The 19,349-nt window shown below is 40.6% G+C and overlaps 1 protein-coding gene across 5 annotated transcripts in view; it reads right to left on the bottom strand.

The window, feature by feature from the left end:
* The window catches only part of KNL1 (kinetochore scaffold 1), a 70,565-nt gene that overhangs the window by 12,792 nt on the left and 38,424 nt on the right, over window positions 1-19,349 (bottom strand). For 4 of the 5 annotated variants that reach the window (XM_055278738.2, XM_055278740.2, XM_055278739.2 and 1 more), the window contains 7 exons: window positions 8,790-8,905; window positions 4,783-4,873; window positions 4,099-4,215; window positions 2,501-2,588; window positions 1,415-1,492; window positions 1,205-1,244; window positions 209-310 (listed from right to left, as the gene is read on the bottom strand). In XM_055278738.2, the coding sequence (XP_055134713.1) occupies window positions 209-310; window positions 1,205-1,244; window positions 1,415-1,492; window positions 2,501-2,588; window positions 4,099-4,215; window positions 4,783-4,873; window positions 8,790-8,905 (632 nt within the window). Of the gene's footprint in view, window positions 1-208; window positions 570-968; window positions 1,245-1,414; window positions 1,493-2,500; window positions 2,589-4,098; window positions 4,216-4,782; window positions 4,874-8,789; window positions 8,906-19,349 lie in introns of those variants that run through there. The other variant, XR_010120750.1, reaches the window with a different exon arrangement.

Genomic DNA, 19,349 nt, shown 5'->3' with positions numbered 1-19,349 from the left:
TGAAAAGTATAAAATATGGAAAAATTATAATTCCATAGTTCTTCTACTCTATTTTCAGCTTACTGTTGAGTACACTGACTCTTTTTGAAACAGCACTGTATAGGTTAAAAAGGGCAACACATTAAAAATACATCAATTGCTCCAATCGGTTTAGACAACCACAAGGTACAGAATAAAACACAAACAAATGACACCTGCATTTCCTTACCTCAACTGATGCAGCAGCTCTTCAGTTCTATTTCTTTGTTTTTGCATAAAGTCTATTTCAGCAAGGGTCTGCTCTTTTTGTACCTCCAGTTCTAAGAGATTTCTGCAAATAAAAGCAGGTATTCAGAGAGATAAGGCTTTTGTTAGAGAATTCAGACTCTATCAATGTAAAAGGTTTATGATGAGAAGTCACATGCTACATGACTCCCCATTGAGGTAATAATGTTAGGTGTATGGCATCCATTTCTGCATTCTTAGTTTAGTTTTTTTTTTTTTTTTTTTAAATAAGCATTAATCTAGAAGTGGGTCTACCTGGAAAAGGCATAAATCATTGTTTTTCAAATTAGGATCCATGGAGATACCTTGGGATTCACATGTTAAGAAAATTTTTAAATATTACATTTTTATTTTTGATAAAAAGCAAAAATATAAAAATATAAGCATAATGTAGATCATAACATGATCTACTTTAAAACTGAGACATGTCAGAGTTTTTTTTTTTTTTGCCTGTATTTGGTTTTGTTTAGTTGTTAGAGCTAAACAGAACATATCTTTGTTAATCATTTTGCTAGCATCAATTTAATTTCAGCCAAACACTATCACCTGTCAAATTAATGTTGTCAACTAGAATTTTAGTGGTTTTGTCATTATTTCTATTTACTTTCTTTTACACTTACAGTTGAGTAAGATTCATAGGCCTAAGAAATATATACTTCATTTTATACTTGTTTATATTTATATTTATTAAACAAAAAGGATACTGGTAGTATTCAAGCTTGAGAAACACTGTTGTGGATAAATGCCCTGTAAACAATAAGTGCTTCAAAACTACTGTTGACTAACATGGAGTCTAGGTTTCCATTCAAAGTGGAGAAGCCCTGAGTCAGCCTAAGTCAAGACTCATGTCCCCAAATCCTGTCAGTCTCTGGAGGCAGGAAGTCATCTAGCCTTCTGTAGTTTAGCATTATATTTTCTAACACTTGGATTGAAGGCTGACCTTTGAAGCTCCTCTTCTTCAGTTTTCAGCTGTTCCAATTCTTTGGAAACAGAAAAAAACAACAACAACAGAACAAACATATTAGAATGTTGCCACAAAAATCATCTGTTTTATTGAAAATTCTGACTTAATCTCACCGAAGTATATAAAAAAACTCAGAACAGAAGGGCTTCCCCCACACCCATTTATCTCCTTAACTAATTCAATTACCTTTTTCTGCAGCTCTCATTTTAGAATCCCATTCTTCCACAGGATTGTCTTTCTCTTCATCCTCCAAATTCTTAGTTTCTAAAGTAGACAATATGTGTTAGAATAATTCAGTAAAAAAACAAAACAAAATAAGGAAAAAAAGAGAATAATTCAGTCAAAAACAATTTATTAAACAACGACAGATTGTTTCTTTGGTAGTAGGAAGTTTAGAAGTTCCAGTCTGATGGCTTCTATTTTTTTTTTTTTTCCTGTGAAAGAGAAAGTAAGGTAGTCAACAAAGGGGTGAAGTTTAGACTATGGAATTCATGTACTCATGGTCAATTCAGTGCAAAAAACATGTACTAGGCACTTACTCTTATGAAACATAGTCCTAGGGACTCTGAAGGAGATGGAGAAAAAGAAGAGCTGATTCCTGCCTCCACAGAGCTTATAATTTAATCAGGAAGATAAACTATATAAAATAACTATAATACAAGTAGATGTGATGGGTAATATAAGAAGTACTAACAAAAGAGCCATGGGAGCTCAAGGAAAATAGACTACTTTCTTTGGTGAAAAACAGAAGGAGAATGTAGTATGTAGTAGCAAAGACCAAAGTAGAAATGATCAGGCTAGTGGCATGTGCCTATAGTCCCAACTACTCAGGAGGCTGAGGAAGGAAGATTCCTTGAGCCCAGGAGTTTGAAGCTGCTGTGAGCTATGATCATGCCACTGCACTCCAGCCTGGGCAACAGAGTGAGACTCTGTCTCTTTTTTTTTTTTTTTAAAAGAAAAAGGCAGGCGTACTGGCTGATGCCTGTAATCCTCTCACTTTGGGAGGCTGAGATGGGCAGATCACTTGAGGCCAGGAGTTGAGACCAGCCTGGCCAAGATGGTGAAATACCATCTCTACTAAAAATACAAAAATTAGCTGGGGGTGGTGGTGAATGCCTGTAATCCCAGCTACTTGGGAGGCTGAGGCACAAGAATTGCTTCAATCTAGGAGGCAGAGGTTGCAGTGAGCAGAGATCATGTCACTGCACTCCAGCCTGGGTAAAATTAAATTTTCTTTTGGAAAAGTATTTAAAAGTATTTAAAATACTTTACCTGTTTCCATCTCAGTGAGGCAGTTATCGATCTTCTTAAGTATTTTATCCATCTCATCTATCTTTATTTGAAGTTTCTCCCTCTCATTCTAAATACAAAAGATTATAGACTGTAAGTTAAACCTCTAAAGAAAATACTATAAATGGTTCAAATTGCTCACATAATCGCTCTATCATGATCACCAACAGGCAAATCTTTTTTTTTTTTTTTTTTTTTGAGGCGGAGTCTCGTTCTGTCGCCCAGGCTGGAGTGCAGTGGCGCCAACTGGGCTCATTGCAAGCTCCGCCTCCTGGGTTTACGCCATTCTCCTGCCTCAGCTTCCCGAGTAGCTGGGACTACAGGTGCCTGCCACCACGCCTGGCTAATTTTTTGTATTTTTAGTAGAGACGGGGTTTCACTGTGTTAGCCAGGATGGTCTCGATCTCCCGACCTCGTGATCCGCCTGCCTTGGCCTCCCAAAGTGCTGGGATTACAGGCGTGAGCCACCGCACCCAGCCCACAAACAGGCAAATCTTAAAATGAAGGTCAAAGCTTTAGGTTGGAACTTAAAAAATAAAAGTAAATTTTATTAAAATAAGTTTTAGGCCGGGCGCGGTGGCTCACGCTTGTAATCCCAGCACTTTGGGAGGCCGAGGCGGGTGGATCACGAGGTCAGGAGATCGAGACCACGGTGAAACCCCGTCTCTACTGAAAAATAGAAAAAATTAGCCGGGCGTGGTGGCGGGTGCCTGTAGTCCCAGCTACTCGGAGAAGCTGAGGCAGGAGAATGGCGTGAACCCGGGAGGCGGAGCTTGCAGTGAGCCGAGATTGTGCCACTGCACTCCAGCCTGGGCGACAGAGCGAGACTCCATCTCAAAAAAAAAAAAAAAAAAAAAAAAAAAAAAGTTTTAGCCAAAAGAACTCTGGAAAATAAAATAAGTTTATTTTATAAATTTAATAAAATATTTTATTAAAAGAAAATGAAATAATTTAAAAAGCATATTGACATAAAACTAATTCTGGTACTTTATTTTAGCATTTCTGTAGGTGTTCCATGGAATACAATATATTAATATTTATTACTTAAAAACATTTCTATGATGAACTAAACATGGGAAAGAATGGTCAAAAAGAATTATAGCATTTATGCTTAGACTTAAAAAAATCATATTTCTCTGAAAGGGCATATTGCTTGCAACATTTCCCATACTTACTTGCCAATGGAAAGTTTTTTTATGCAGAGCCTTTTAAAAAAGCTAATCATTTTGGGAAATACTACTTTAAACACATGTACATACATATACAGCTTAGTATGGACTATGAAGAAGATAATACTATGGTATAGTCCTTAGCAATGGGAGATCAGAATCCTATATTTTATTTCAGTATGTATGATGGATAATAGTATTTGAGATGAGACATAGGTCCACATTAGTAATTATATTCCAGTATTACTCAAGATGTCAGGATTTTGACAAATTGAATCTTACCTCTTAATTGTAAGTTTTTGCCCAAGTCTTATTCACATGTCTTCTAAGGAAGATTCTTCATATTCTATAACCACTAGAAAGTAATTTTAATATCTCTTTCTTTCTATGATATTAACTGTCTCAAATTACCTGAGCTGACTGCACCAGCTTGCCATACAGAGCCACTTTTCCTTGGTGAGTGAAGACTTTAGTCATCTTGGTAAAACGTGACTTTATTTTGTTAAGATAAATTCCAAAGGCCTTCAGCTGGAAGGGAAAGTTATAGAGAACATTATACTAAAACAAACGAGTCAGAAGAGGTAAATGGTCTAGGAAGGCTAGGCTTTGCCTATCCTAAGGCAGGATATTTGTCATTTGCAAATTTAATTCCATATAATTGTCTAAGACCAGAAAAAAGATTTCAGTTTTGATTCCTGCCTTTAATTCACTTATTCATATTACGAATTAGAAAATGACAGGCTCTTAGTTCATGAAACTTTTTAATATATTAGGGCACATATAAAATGGGTCGCTTGCTATTTAATCAATTAAAGTAAATCTTTTCTTCGTCTAAATCTAAGTGAAAGGCAAATAGCGAGGAGGGAACTCTAAACTTCAACTATATTTCATATATTAAATTGATCATCTCAGGTTTGAAAAGATTATATATTTATTAACAATTGTGTATAATTAAATAAGACCTTGGTACCACATTACACCTAAAAAAATAAGTTAAATAACTCATCACTATGACCAAGTAAGTTACTCATTTCACAATAAACATCGTTCAGAATGTCTTTACTGATTCTCATTCAGAAAATGAGACTAAAGTACCTCTTCATCAGAGCAGTGTCTCATTTTTTCCCACAGGTTCTTATTTATATCAGCCAACAGCTTATCTTGGTTCAATGCAGAAAGCTTTAATCTAAAATACAGAAAAGTTAATTAGCACTGTAGGGAAAAGAGAGATCACACTGTTACTGTGTCTACGTAGAAAGGAAAGACATAGGAGACTCCATTTGGAAAAAGACCTGTACTTTGAACAATTGTTTTGCTGGGATGTTGTTAATTTGTAGCTTTGCCCCAACCACTTTGCGCCAGCCACTTTGACCCAAACTGAAGCTCACAAAAACAAGTGTTGTATGAAATCAAGGTTTAAGGGATCTAGGGCTGTGCAGGACATGCCTTGTTAACAAAATGTTTACAAGCAGTATACTTGGTAAAAGTCATCGCCATTCTGTAGTCTCAATAAACCAGGGGCACAATGCACTGCGGAAAGCCGCAGGGACCTCTGCCCTTGAAAGCAGGGTATTGTCCAAGGTTTCTCCCCATGTGATAGTCTGAAATATGGCCTCGTGGGATGAGAAAGACCTGACCGTCCCCCAGCCCGACACCCGTATAGTCTGTGCTGAGGTGGATTAGTAAAAGAGGAAAGCCTCTTGCAGTTGAGATAGAGGAAGGCCACTGTCTCCTGCTTGCCCCTGGGAACTGAACGTCTCCATATAAAACTCGACTGTACATTTGTTCAATTCTGAGATAGGAGAAAAACTACCCGATGGTGGGAGGTGAGACACGTTTGCAGCAATGCTGCCTTGTTATTCTTTACTCCACTGAGATGTTTGAGTGGAGAGAAACGTAAATCTGGCTTACGTGTACGTCCCGTCACAGTACCTTCCCTTAAACTTAATTATGACATAGATTCTATTGCTTACGTGTTTTTGTCCTTATTATCACCCTGCCCTCCTACTACATTCCTTTTTGCTGAAATAATGAAGATAATAATCAATAAAAACTGAGGGAACTCAGAGACCGGTGCCAGTGCAGGTCCTTGGTATGCTGAGCACTGGTCCCCTGGGCCCACTGTTGTTTCTATATACTTTGTCTCTGTGTCTCATTTCTTTTCTCAGTCTCTCGTCCCACCCGACTAGAAATACCCACAGGTGTGGAGGGGCAGGCCACCCCTTCAAGCATAGGGTTCAGAAGCCAGCTTGAATGAACCAGCTTATATCTACAATCATGCTTAAATTCTTCCTAGTTTTTTTCTACGTAGTAAGAGGGGAATTCATTCAAGAAAAGCCTGATTATTCACTTGAAGAATAGCAGTTCAAGAATGTCATACATCAAAAAAACTTCTATCACTAACAGAATTCTCATCTCAACATACCAACTTGTTCCAATGTGAAACATTTTGCTTATAAAGAATCCTAAGGTCTGTCAATGATCGCTGCTATAAAGTTATAGCTATTATTATTTTATTTTTTTGAGACGGAGTCTCACCCTGTTGCCAGGCTGCCAGGCTGGAGTGCAGTGGTGCAATCTTGGCTCATTGCAATCTCCACCTTCTGGGTTCAAGCAATTCTCTTGCCTCAGCCTCCCGAGTAGCTGGAACTACAGGCGTGTGCCACCATGCCCAGCTAATTTTTTTGTATATTATTTTAATAAAAGTTCCCGGCCAGGCGTGGTGGCTCACGCCTGTAATCCCAGGACTTTGGGAGGCTAAGGCAGGTGGATCACGGGGTCAGGAGATCGAGACCATCCTGGCTAATACGGTGAAACCCCATCTCTATTAAAAATACAAAAAATTAGCCGGGCGTGGTGGCAGGCGCCTGTAGTAGTAGAGGTTGAGGCAAGAGAATGGCGTGAACCCAGGAGGCAGAGTTCTCAGTGAGCCGAGATCATGCCTGGGTGACAGAGTGAGGCTCTGTCTCAAAAATAAAAATAAAAAATAAAATAAAAGTTTCCAATTCAGTTCAAAGTCATATTTCACATTTTTAGAATAGCATCCATAAAAGCAGCAAAGCTATTATAGTCTCAATATATATTAGTCTTTTGTTAATAAATGGAGAAAATAAATTTCTAACAGAGATAGAATATCTCTTGTAGAGGATATATGCAGGCACACAGATGCAAAATCAAACAGTAAAGCACACCTAAACCTACTGCTCATTGAGTGTAAGATCCTGTTTCATTCAAAATAAACATTCTCAGCTGGTGCAGTGGTTCACGCCTGTAATCCCAGCACTTTGGGAGGCCGAGGTGGGTAGATCACTTGAGGTCAGGAGTTCAGGACCAGCCTGGCCAACATGGTGAAACTCTGTCTCTACTAAAAATACAAAAATTAGCCTGGCATGTTGGTGGGCACCTGTAATCCCAGTTACCCGGGAGGCTGGGGCAAGAGAATCACTTGAACCCAGGATGCAACACTAGGCAACAGAGCGAGACTCTGTCTCAATTAAAATAAACAAACAAACATTCTCAGGGAAATCCTGACACAGCCAACTCTTTCCAACAACATGAAGATACAAAATTTGCCAGTTTTGTTCAGTGATGAACCCCAGTGCATAGTATAGTACCTGGCAGATGTAGGTGCTCAATAAATATTTGTTAAATGAACAGAATCAGGAAAATCTGAAATATCTTGAATTTCTGATTTTAAAACTACGTCTTTTTTTTTTTTTTTTTTTTTCTGAGACAGAGTCTCGCTCTTTGGCCCAAGCTGCTGGAGTGCAGTGGTGCTATCTCAGCTCACCGCAAGCTCCACCTCCCGGGTTCACGCCATTCTCCTGCCTCAGCCTCCTGAGTAGCTGGGACTACAGGCGCCTGCCACCGCGCCTGGCTGATTTTTTGTATTTTTAGTAGAGACGCGGTTTCACCGTGTTAGCCAGGATGGTCTCAATCTCCTGACCTTGTGATCCACCTGCCTCGGCCTCCCAAAGTGCTGGGATTACAGGCATGAGCCACTGCGCCCGGCCAAAACTATGTAATTCTTTTGAAAAATTTTTAATATTCTTTTTCTTCTACTTCTAAAACCCAGATAATTCTTAAAGATTATTTTATTTCTTTTCTGTTAGATTGGTTCAAATTTAGTTGGATAGTCCCAGATAAGTATAACATAAACATTATTTTGAGTTTTAAAGTCTGATTTACCTAAGGGAATTTAGATATATCTAATTTGTAAATCAGTCTGCAGTATTTACATATACCATAGCAATAAGCTATCTTCTACGTAAAACCATGTTCTTTCATATATGTAAACAAGCGTAAATGTGGTAAAATTATAAACTCAAAGGCAATCTGATTTCAGGCACTATATATAGATTGAGTATCCCTTATCTGAAATGCTTGGGACCAGAAGTGTTTTGGATTTTGGACTATTCGGATATACGAGATACCTTGCCGGTGAAACCCAAGCCTAAAAGTGAAATTCATTTATGTTTCATATATACCTTGTACATATAGTTTGAGGGTAATTTTACAGAATATTTTAAACAATTTTGTGCATGAAACAAAGTTTGTGTAAAGTACTTAAGTATTTATGTGTGGAATTTTCCACTTGTATCATGTTGGTGGCTAAAACGTTTTGGATTTTGGAGCATTTCAGATTTCTGATTTCCAGATTAAGGTTACTCAACTTGCATAAATCTCTAAAGCATATTTTCTTTTGAAGATGTTCTCTAGCAATCAACTTATGATATCATAATCTAATAATTACTGTTTATTCTTATTAAGGACCTACTTTTTCCTAAGAATGGTATGAAAACAATTTATATATGCCATTTCTATTGTTCATATCTATTGGCTGAGTAGGTTTTATTATCCTCACTTCAAGGATTTGGAAATGAAGGTTAAATGACTTACCCAAGGTTACACAGCTAGTGTTGAAGCCAAGATTGAGCTTCAATCTGACGACAAGGCCAAAGCTCTTTCTCCCACATCATACTGCCAATTAATGCCATCAATTTAACCCCATGCCAGCATTATTCTAATCAAAACCTTACCACACAAACTATTCACTGATCCCTCCCCCTCAAAAAAACACACAAAAATTAAAGCTTTCATACTCTTCAATCTTTTGGCGACGAGTCTCACAATCTTCTCTATAAATCTGTATCTTGGGTCGGTAAACATATTGACTTAACATCAGGTCTTCTGGAGTAGGTGGTGTGTTTACAGTAAACTGGAAAAAAAAATTCAGTCCCTGAGAACTGGTATCTTGCAGACAAAACCATACATAAGAATTAACTCAAATTTCAGAGTGCCTATTTTAAAATGTTCTACAAAGAAAAATTTGAATACTCAAGTTCATAATGCTACTAAGCAAAAAATTGGAATCTGCATTCAAGTCTCTGACTTCTAAGTCCCTTTCCCCATAGATGTTTACTGGAACTGTGGTTGTTCTTACTCACATGGGAATGACAGTAGTTTGAAAATGGCTATGCATTAAGAAAATAAATATTACCTAAAAATTCAAACTTACCAGGAACCCTTTTTAATTTTTTTTTTTTAAGCCAGTTTCCTTGTAACTATTCCCATTCTCTAGCCATAATCCTTACTCTATCCCAGGCTGAACTCAAACTTTTCTGGCATATCCTACAATTATAAAATAAGGCAGTGAAAATTTGGTTATTTAAAAATGTTTTATAGCACTAATCCAATGGCTTTGATGTCCTTGATGCAGTACTGAAAAAATCAAGTCAGGGCCGGGCACAGTGGATCACACCCGTAATCCTAGCACTTTGGGAGGTGGCAGGCAGATCACTTGAGGTCAGGAATTTGAGACCAGCCTGGACAATACGGTGAAACCCTGTCTCTACTAAAAATTCAAAAATTAGCTGGGCATGGTGGCGCACACCTGTAGTCCCAGCTACTCCAGAAGCCGAAGCAGGAGAATTGCTTGAGCCCGGGAGGTGTAGGTTGCAGTGAGCCGAGATTGCGCCACTGCACTCCAGCCTGGGCAACAGAGCAAGACTCTGTCTCAAAAAAAAAAAAAAAAAAAAAAAAAAAAAAAAAAAAAAAAAGAAAAGAAAAGAAGAAAAGAAAAGAAAAAAATCAAGTCAGCTCCTTATTTACAAAAATCAAACAAAACCCCACAACTGAATCTCCAACTCCTAGGCTCAAGCGATCTTTCTGCCTCATCCTCTCCAGTAGCTAGGACTACAGGTGTGTCACCACGCCTGGCTAATTTTAAAATTTTTTGTAAAGTTGGGGTCTTGCTATGTTGCCCAGGATAGTTTCAAATTCCTGGCCTCAAGTGATTCTCCTGCCTCAATCTCCCAAAGCCCTGGGATTATACATGTGAGCCACTGTCTCCAGCTATGGCTAGCCTTTTTTTTTTTTTTTTTGCTGTCGCCTAGGCTGCAGTGTAATGGTGTGATCACGGCTTATTGCAGCCTCACCCTCCCTGGATCAAGTAATCTCCCAACCTCAGCCTGCCAATTGGCTGGGACTACAGGTGCATGCCAGCCACCATACTTGGCTAATTAAAAATTTTTTTTTTCCTTTTTTTTTTTTTTTTTTGAGATGAAGTTTTGCTCTTTTGCCCAGTCTGGAGTGAAGTGGCGTGATCTCAGCTCATTGCAACCTCCACCTTGAGGCTTCAAGCGATTCTCCTGCCTCAGCCTCCACAGTAGCTGGGATTACAGGTGTGTGCCACCATGCCCAGCTACTTTTGTATTTTTAGTAGATGTGGGGTTTCACCATGTTGGCCAAGCTGGTCTCGAACTCCTGGCCTCAGGTGATCTGCCCACCTTGGCTTCCCAAAGTGCTGGGATTACTGACATGAGCCATTGTGCCTGGCCAAAATTTTTTTTTTTAGGTATAGGGTTTTGCTACGTTGCCCAGGCTGGTCTCAAACTCCTAGATCAAGTGATCCTCTTCCTCTGGCCTCCCAAAGTGCTGGGATTATGAGCATGAGCCACTGCACCCAGCCAAAAAAAAAAAAAAAAGGATTTTTAAGGCTGGAATTATACATAAAAATCAAAACTATATGTACTGGTTAAAAAAGAAATGGCAGGCCAGGTGCAGTGGCTCATGCCTGTAATCCCAGTACTTTGGGAGGCCAGGGCGGGCGGATCACCTGAGTTTTGGAGTTCGTGACCAGCCTGACCAACAATAGACAAACCCTGCCTCTACTAAAAATACAAAATTAGGTGGGTGTGGTGGCGCACGCCTGTAATCCCAGCTACTTGGGAGGCTGAGGCAGGAGAATCACTTGAAATCGGGAGGCGGAGGTTGCGCTGAGCAGAGACAGCGCCATTGCACTCCAGCCTGTGCAACAAGAGCAAAACTCCGTCTCAAAAAAAAAAAAAAAAAGAAAGAAAAAAAAGAAATGGCAGCCAGGCGCGGTGGCTCACGCCTGTAATCCCAACACTTTGGGAGGCCAAGGCAGGTGGATCACCTGAGGTCAGGAGCTGACCAGCCTGGCCCACCTGGCGAAACCCCATCTCTACTAAAAAATACAAAATTTAGCTGGGCGTGGTGGCAGGCACCTGTAATCCCAGCTACTTGGGGGGCTGAGGCGAGAAAATTGCTTCAACTTGGGAGGCGGAGGTTGCAGTGAGCCGAGATCGCACCATTGCACTCCAGACTGGGTGACAGAGCAAGACTCCGTCTCAAAAAAAAAAAAAAAAGAAAGAAAATAAAAAGAAATGGCAGACTGAGCACAGTGGCTCATGCTGTAATCTCAGGAGGCTGAGGCAGGAGGATCACTTGAGGCCAGGAACTTGAGACCAGCCTGAGAAACAAAGCAAGAGCTTGTCTTTAAAGCAGTTTTTAAACTTTAGCTGGGCATGGTGAGGAAGTGAGACCCCAACTCTAAATATAAATATGACAACACTAGAATCCAGATTATATTTTCCCTCTCTCCCTCCCTCCCTCCCTTCCTTCCCTTCCTTTCCTTCCTCCCTCCCTCTCCCTCTCTCTCTCTCTCTCTCTTTCTTTCTTTCTTTCGAGATGGAGTCTCGCTCTGTCATCCAGGCTGGAGTGCACTGGCGTGATCTTGGCTCACTGTAACCTCCGCCTCCTGGGTTCAAGGTTTAAGCAATTCTCTTGCCTCAGTCTCCAAAGTAGCTGGGACTACAGGCTCATGCTGCCAGGCCCAGTTAATTTTTTTTGTATTTTTAGTAGAGATAGGGTTTCACCGTGTTGCCCTGGCTGGTCTGGAACTCCTGAGCTCAGGCAATCTGCCTGCCTTGGTGTCCCAAAGTGCTGGGATTACAGGCGTGAGCCACCACACCCAGCCAAGTATTTTGGACTTTCAGATTTTTGGAATATTTGCATATACATAATGACATATCTTGGGGATGGAACCTGTCTATACATGAAATTAATTTATGTTTCATATATATCTTATACTCATAGCCTTACAGTAATTTCACACAATATTTTAAGTAATCTGCATAAAACAAAGCTTATATACATTGAACCATCATAAAGCAAAGGTATCACTACCTCAGCCACCCATGTGGACTATCTGTGGCTGTTTGGCATCACCATCATTCCTGACTCACAGTACATTTTAACAGCAACCCATTCATTACATAAGGTCAGGTGTGAAATTTTCCATTTGTGGTGTCATGTCAGCACTCAAAAATTTGGGGTTTTAGAGCACTTCAGATTTTGATTTTTTGGATTAGGGATGCTCAACCTGGAGTATATCACTTCTTTACAACCCCTAATGAATTAATGGCTGCATACACATCATCACCAGACATTATCTATTTCCTAATGGAATTACAACTATAAAGTAAACTTGAAAAAAAAAAAACAACCCTGTTAATCTGATCAAGCCTATATTAATTTACAAAAAAACAAAACAAAACAAAACAAGGGCAGAGAAATATTTGGGTATGCACAATTAGCAACATCTGGACTGTGGTAAACTCTACAGGAAAAACCTGGTTTCTTCATTAAAAGGAAGGAAAGAAAGAAAAAAATGAAGATTAAAAAAATTTTTTAAACACAAAAAAAAAAGAAAAAGAGAGATGGAAAAGGACCTTATAGATTATAAGACTAGAGAGAGATTTCAACTAATTGGTAATGTTTGAATCTCATTTGGATCCCAAGATAACAAACTGGGAAAAAAAAAAAAAAAAGGCATAAGATGATCAGGGAAATATAAACACTGACTGAATAATTAACCATTTTATGGTATGACTATGATATTGGATATGTTTTTAAAATAAGATTCTTTTTAGGCAATACATATTGAAATACTTACAGATTGATTGATGATGCTTGGGCTTTGCTTCACAATAATGGGGGGGAGGGGAAATGGAGGGTTAGGTAAAGAAAAAACAAGAGTTGACAATTTTGAGACAAGGTCTCACTCTGTTGCTCAGACTGGAGTGCAGTGGCGCGATGTCAGCTCATGCAGCCTCCATCTCCCGGGTTCAAGTGATTCTCCCTCTTCAGCCTCGCAAGTAGCTGGGACTACAGTCATGCACCACCACTCTCAGCTAATTTTAGTATTTTTTTGGTAGAGGGGGGTTTCACCATGTTGGCCAGGCTGGTCTCGAACTCCTGACCTCAAGTGATCCTCCTGCCTAGGCCTCCCAAAGTACTGGGATTACAGGTATGAGCCATAGCACCAAGACTAGAGTTGATAATTTTTGAAGTTGGGTGACAGACACACAGGGGGTTAATAAAACTATTCTCTATTTTCTGATATGTTTGAAATTTTCTATAATACTAAAATTTTTTTAAAAAGGTTTCACCATAAACTTTCATAACACATAAAGTGAAGCACAAGACCACATTCCCTGAGATCTGCCAGGAATAAAAGTGCCAATGAATATTAGGCTCATGCACAGCAGGCACATATTGAATGCAGTTGCCTATGCTGTATGCAGTGGGTGGATTAATTGGTGTACCTTGAATTCAGCAACATGTGTAAAGCTACCCTCCTCTCCTGGACTTACTATGATTAAGTAGTGTCCAACTTATATATAATCAGCACCTGAGAACTTCAAGCCTAGCAGGAGCACTTGCAATAATTCCTCAACCAGTTGGGTGCGGTGGTTCACGCCTGTAATCCCAGCCCTTTGGGAGGCTGAGGTGGGCAGATCACGAGGTCAGGAGATCGAGACCATCCTGGCTAACATGGTGAAACCCTGTCTCTACTAAAAAAAAATACAAAAAATTAGCCGGGCATGGTGGCAGGCGCCTGTAGTCCCAGCCACTCGGGAGGCTGAGGCAGGAGAATGGTGTGAACCCAGGAGGTGGAGGTTGCAGTGAGCCGAGATCGCACCACTGCACTCCAGCCTGGGTGACAAAGCGAGACTCCGTCTCAAAAAAAAAAAAAAATCCTGAAACAGATGCCCACAGCCATGAACCTCATTTTCCATGGTCCACATATAATCCATCTCTTTGGCCTTTTCCTATTTTGGGATTTTCAACTTCTTTGCTGAAGTACCCTGAACTCTTTTTCCATTTTGATAGGTTTGTTCCCGGATATATTTTCCTATCACTGCCCCTCCTGACTTCAGCAAGACCTGAGAGGAAAGGGGAAGATTCATAACATCAATTTGTCAAGGATCAATTCCTAAAGCATCCTCTCCCTCCTTCACCCTGCCAGCATCCTCCCTGTTCCTATCCTTCCCCTCTGCTCTCCTCTGTTTGGTCTTGGTCCCCTGATACTCTTTCTACTTTCTCTTTATAAGAAAAGCAGAAAGAGTATCAGCCCCTGGATGCACACCTAAGCTCCTTTCTCCTCCCTATCTACAGCTGAGGCAAGAAGATTCTACTAGCAGCTATCATGGTAATGAGGCTGAGGCCCAAAAGAGGTGTGCCCATCTTCCCAATTTCTATCCTTGATTTACCTTTCCCATTCAAATATATAATTCTCCAGGAATTGATTTGTTTCTAAACAGCTTTATGGAGATGTAATTCACATACAATGCAATCCATCCATTTAAGTATACAATTAAATGAATTTTAAAGTATATTCACGCACCAGGCGTGGTGGCTCATGCCTGTAATCCCAGCACTTTGGGAGGCTGAGGTGGGCGGATCACGAGGTCAAGAGTTCAAGACCAGCCTGGCCAAAAGGGTGAAACCCTTTCTTTACTAAGAATACAAAAATTGGCCGGGCGTGGTGGCTCACGCTTGTAATCCCAGCACTTTGGGAGGCCGAGGCAGGCGGATCACGAGGTCAGGAGATCGAGACCACAGTGAAACCCCGTCTCTACTAAAAATACAAAAAATTAGCTGGGCGTGGTGGCAGGCGCCTGTAGTCCCAGCTACTCGGAGAGGCTGAGGCAGGAGAATGGCGTGAACCCGGGAGGCGGAGCTTGCAGTGAGCCGAGATCGCGCCACTGCACTCCAGCCTGGGCGACAGAGCGAGACTCCGTCTCAAGAAAAAAAAAAAAAAGAATACAAAAATTGGCCGAGTGTGGTGGCATGTGCCTGTAATCCCAGGTACTTGGGAGGCTGAGGCAGAAGAATCGCTTGAACCTGGGAGGCGGAGGTTGCAGTGAGCCGAGATCATGCCACTGTACTCCAGCCTGGGCAATAAGAGAGAAACTCCATCTCAAAACAAACGAACAAACAAACAACAACAAAAACCTAAGATACAAACACACACATTAGCCTAGGCCTACACAGGGTCAAGATCATTAGTATCATTGTCTTCCACCTCCACTTCTTGTCCTACTGAAAGGTCTTGAGAAATAGTAACACCCATGGAGCTATCATCTCCTATGATAACAATGCCTTCTTTTGGAATAACTACTGAAGGACTTGCCTGAGGCTGTTTTACAGTTAACTTGTTTTATTTATAAGCTGGAGTATACTCTAAAATAACAATAAGGGTCGGGCATGGTGGCTTGCACCTGCAATCCCAGCACTCTGAGAGGCAAAATAGGATGCTTGAGGCCAGGAATTTGAGACCAGCCTGGTCAACATAGCGAGACCCCACCTCTACGAAATATTTAAAAATTAGCCAGGTGTGGTGGCTTGTGAATACAATCCTAGCTACTTGGGAGGCTGAGGCAAGAGAATCGCTTGAGCACAGGAGGTTGAGGCTGCAGTGAGCCAAGGTCACTGCACTCTGGCCTGGGTGAGAAAGAGAGATTCTGGTTCAAAAAAATAAAATAATAAAGAGTATAGTATAGTAAATACATAAAACAGCAACCTAATGGTCTGTTATCATTATCAAGTATTATGTTACTGTACATAATGATATGTACTACCCCTTAACAGGAATGGCAGCGCAGGTTTGTTTACATTAGCATCATCACAAACATGAGTCATGTGTTGTGCTACAACATTACAATGTCACTAGGCAATAGGAATTTTCCAGCTCCATTATAATTTTCTTTTTTTTTTTTTGAGACAGAGTTTTGCTCTGTCGCCCAGGCTGGAGTGCAGTGGTGCGAACTTGGCTCACTGCAGCCTCCACCTCCTGGGTTCAAGCGATTCAGTAGCTGGGACTCCGGGCACGCACCATCATGCCTGGCTAATTTTTGTAGTTTTTGTAGAGATGCGGTTTCGCCATGTTGGCCTGGCTGGTCTCAAACTCCTGGCCTCAAATGACCCACTCGCCTTGGCCTCCCAAAGCGCTGGAATTATAGGTGTGAGCCACCATGCCTGGCCTCCATAAAAATCTTATGGGACCCCCTGTGTATATGTGGTCCATTGTTAACCAAAACGTCCTTATGCAGCACATGACTGTTCTTTGGAAAAATATCTTTTTAGATCCTTTGATCATTTTTAAATTGGGTTGTATTTTATTTATTTATTTAAATAGAGACAGAGTCTCACTATGTTTTATTTATTTAAATAGAGATGGGGTCTCACTATGTTGCCCAGGCTGGTCTGAAACTCCTGAGCTCAAGCAAACCTCTAGTCTAGGCCCCTCAAAGTGCTAAGATTACAGGCATGAGCTACCAAGCCAGGCCTAAATTGGATTCTATTTTTATCATTGAGTTGTAGGAGTTCTTTATATATTTTGGATAAAGCTTATCAGATGTATGATTTCAACTGTTTTCTCACATTCTGTGGGTTGCCTTTTCATTTTCTTCTTTGGTTTTTTTTTTTTTCTGAGACAGGGTCCGGCTCTATCTCCAAGGCTGGAGTGCAGTGGTACAATCTTGGCTCCTTGCAAGTTCTGCCTGCTGGGCTCAAGTCATCCTCCCACTTCAGCCTCCCGAGTAGCTGGGACTACAGGCACATGCCACCAGGCCTGGCTAATTATTTTATTTTGTACAGGATTTTACCTGTTGCCCGGTCTGGTCTCAAATTCCCAGGGTCAAGCAATCCTCCCACCTCTGCTTCCCAAAGTGTTGGGATTACAGATGTGAGCCATGGCACCCAGCAAAAAATTATTTTAGTCTCTTTTAATCTATGAGTATGTTTTCTTTCTTAATCTCCTATATTTTAGCTTTCTCTTTCTTCATTCACTTATTTAATTAAAAGATGTGGTGAGGGGGGTCTCGCTATGTTGCCCAGGCTGGTCTTGAACTCTTGGTTTCAAGTGATCTTCCCTCCTCAGCCTCCCATGTAGCTAGGATTACAGACACCAGCCACTGTGCGCAGCTGCTTTTTCTTCTTAATTAGACTCTTCAGGAGTTTTCTTATTTTATCGTCTTTTCAAAGTATAGCTTTTGGATTTATTCTTTTTTTTTTTTTTTTTTTTTTTTGAGATGGGGTCTTGTTCTGTTGACCAGGCTGGAGGGCAGTGGTACAATCATGGCTCACTGAAGCCTTGAACCCCCGGGCTCAAGAGATCCTCCCATGACAGCCTCCTGAGTAGTTGGGACCACAGGCACAGGCCACTACACTTGGCTAATTTCAAAATTTTCTGTAGAAACAGGGTCTCCCTATTTTCCTGAGGCTGGTCTCAAACTCCTGAGCTCAAGCATTCCTCTCGCCTTGGTCTCTCAAAGTGCTGAAATTACAGGTATGAGCCACCATGCCTGGCCTGGATTTATCCTTTCCACCAATTTTTGTTTTCTATCTCATTAGCTCCACTTTTTACCTATATTAATTCTATCTTCCTATCTTTTTTGTGGATATTATGAGTATTAATATCTTGGCTGGGCATGGTGGCTCATGCCCGTAATCCTAGCATTTTAGGAGGCCAAGGTGGGTGGACTGCTTAAGCCCAGGAGCTCAAGACCAGCCTGGGCAACATAGCAAGATCTCGTCTCTAAAAATAAAACATAAATAAATAAAAATTTCTTTAGTTTTAGACTCCACGACAACAAAGATATCTAAGGCTTTTAATTCCTGCTAAGTATAGCTTTTGCTGTATGTCCCACAGATTAGCCATTAAATATTCTCCTTTATTAAGAAATAGTTTCGACTTTTTTTATATAGGAGTTATCTAGAAGCGTTTCCTGTTTTTTTTTTTACCCAACTATGTTGTCTACAACAGCAGTCTCCAACCTTTTTGGCACCAGGGACCAGTTTCATGGAAGACAATTCCTCCAAGGACCAGGAAGAGGGGACAGTCTCAGGATGATTCATTCAAGCACACTACATTTATTGTGAACTTCCTTGTTTTTTTTTTTTTTTGAGACAGGGTCCGGCTCTGTTGCCTAGGCTGGAGTGCAGTGGTACAATCTTGGCTTAATGCAACCTTCACTTCCTGGGCTCAAGCCATCCTCCCACCTCAGCCTCCTGAGTAGCTGGGACTACAGGTGTGTGCCACCATGCCCAGCTAATTTTTGTATTGTTTTAGAGACGGGTTTCGCCATGTTGGCCAGACTGGCCTTGAACTCCTAAGCTCAGGTGATCTGTCTGCCTGGGCCTCCCAAAGTGCTGGGATTACAGGTGTGAGCCACCACACCCAGTCTGAACTTTATTTCTATTATTACTACATTGTAATATATAATGAAATAATTATACAACTCATCATAATATAGAATCTGTGGGAGCCCTAAGATTATTTTCTTGCAACTAGACGGTCCCATCTGGGGGTGATGGGAGGCACTGACAGATCATCATGCATTAGATTCTCATAAGGGGTGCATAACCTAGATCCTTCGTGTGTGCATTTCACAATAGGGTTCGTGCTTCTGTGAGAATGTAATGCCACTGCTGATCTGAAAGGAGGCAGAGCTCAGTTGGTAATGCAAGCAATGGGAAGCAGCTGTAAATACAGATGAAGCTTTGCTCACTCCACCACCATTCACCTCCTGCTGTGTGGCCCAGTTCCTAACCCCAGGGGTTGGGGATGCTTCATCTACAAGATACTGTGTTTCTTAATTTCTAAGAATCTCAGAATGTTTTGGTTCTTTTATTAGTTCTAACTGTATTGGATCAACATTAGATGATGTAGTCTCTATAAAACCTCCCTTTTTAAAAATGTATTAATGTTTTCTTTGTGGCCAAGAGTGTAACTAACTTTTGGAAATGTTTGATAGACTTAAGAGAAAAAATATTCCTATGTAAGGAATATAAGTTTTTCTATTAATCTTTTCAATTGGGTTCATTGATTATATTATTCAAATATTTTATGATCTTAAATTTTTTGAGACAGGATACTGATATGTTGCCCAGGCTGGCCTCAAACTCTTGGGTTGAAGTGATTCTTCCACCTCAGCCTCGAGTAGCTGTGATTACAGGCACCTGCCACTGTATCCAGTTTATATATTTTTGATTTTAAAAACTGTTCATTA

This window comes from Symphalangus syndactylus, chromosome 5, assembly GCF_028878055.3.
Source record: "Symphalangus syndactylus isolate Jambi chromosome 5, NHGRI_mSymSyn1-v2.1_pri, whole genome shotgun sequence".
Taxonomy (NCBI): Eukaryota; Metazoa; Chordata; class Mammalia; order Primates; family Hylobatidae; genus Symphalangus; species Symphalangus syndactylus.
This window is presented reverse-complemented; position numbering and strand designations above follow the sequence as displayed.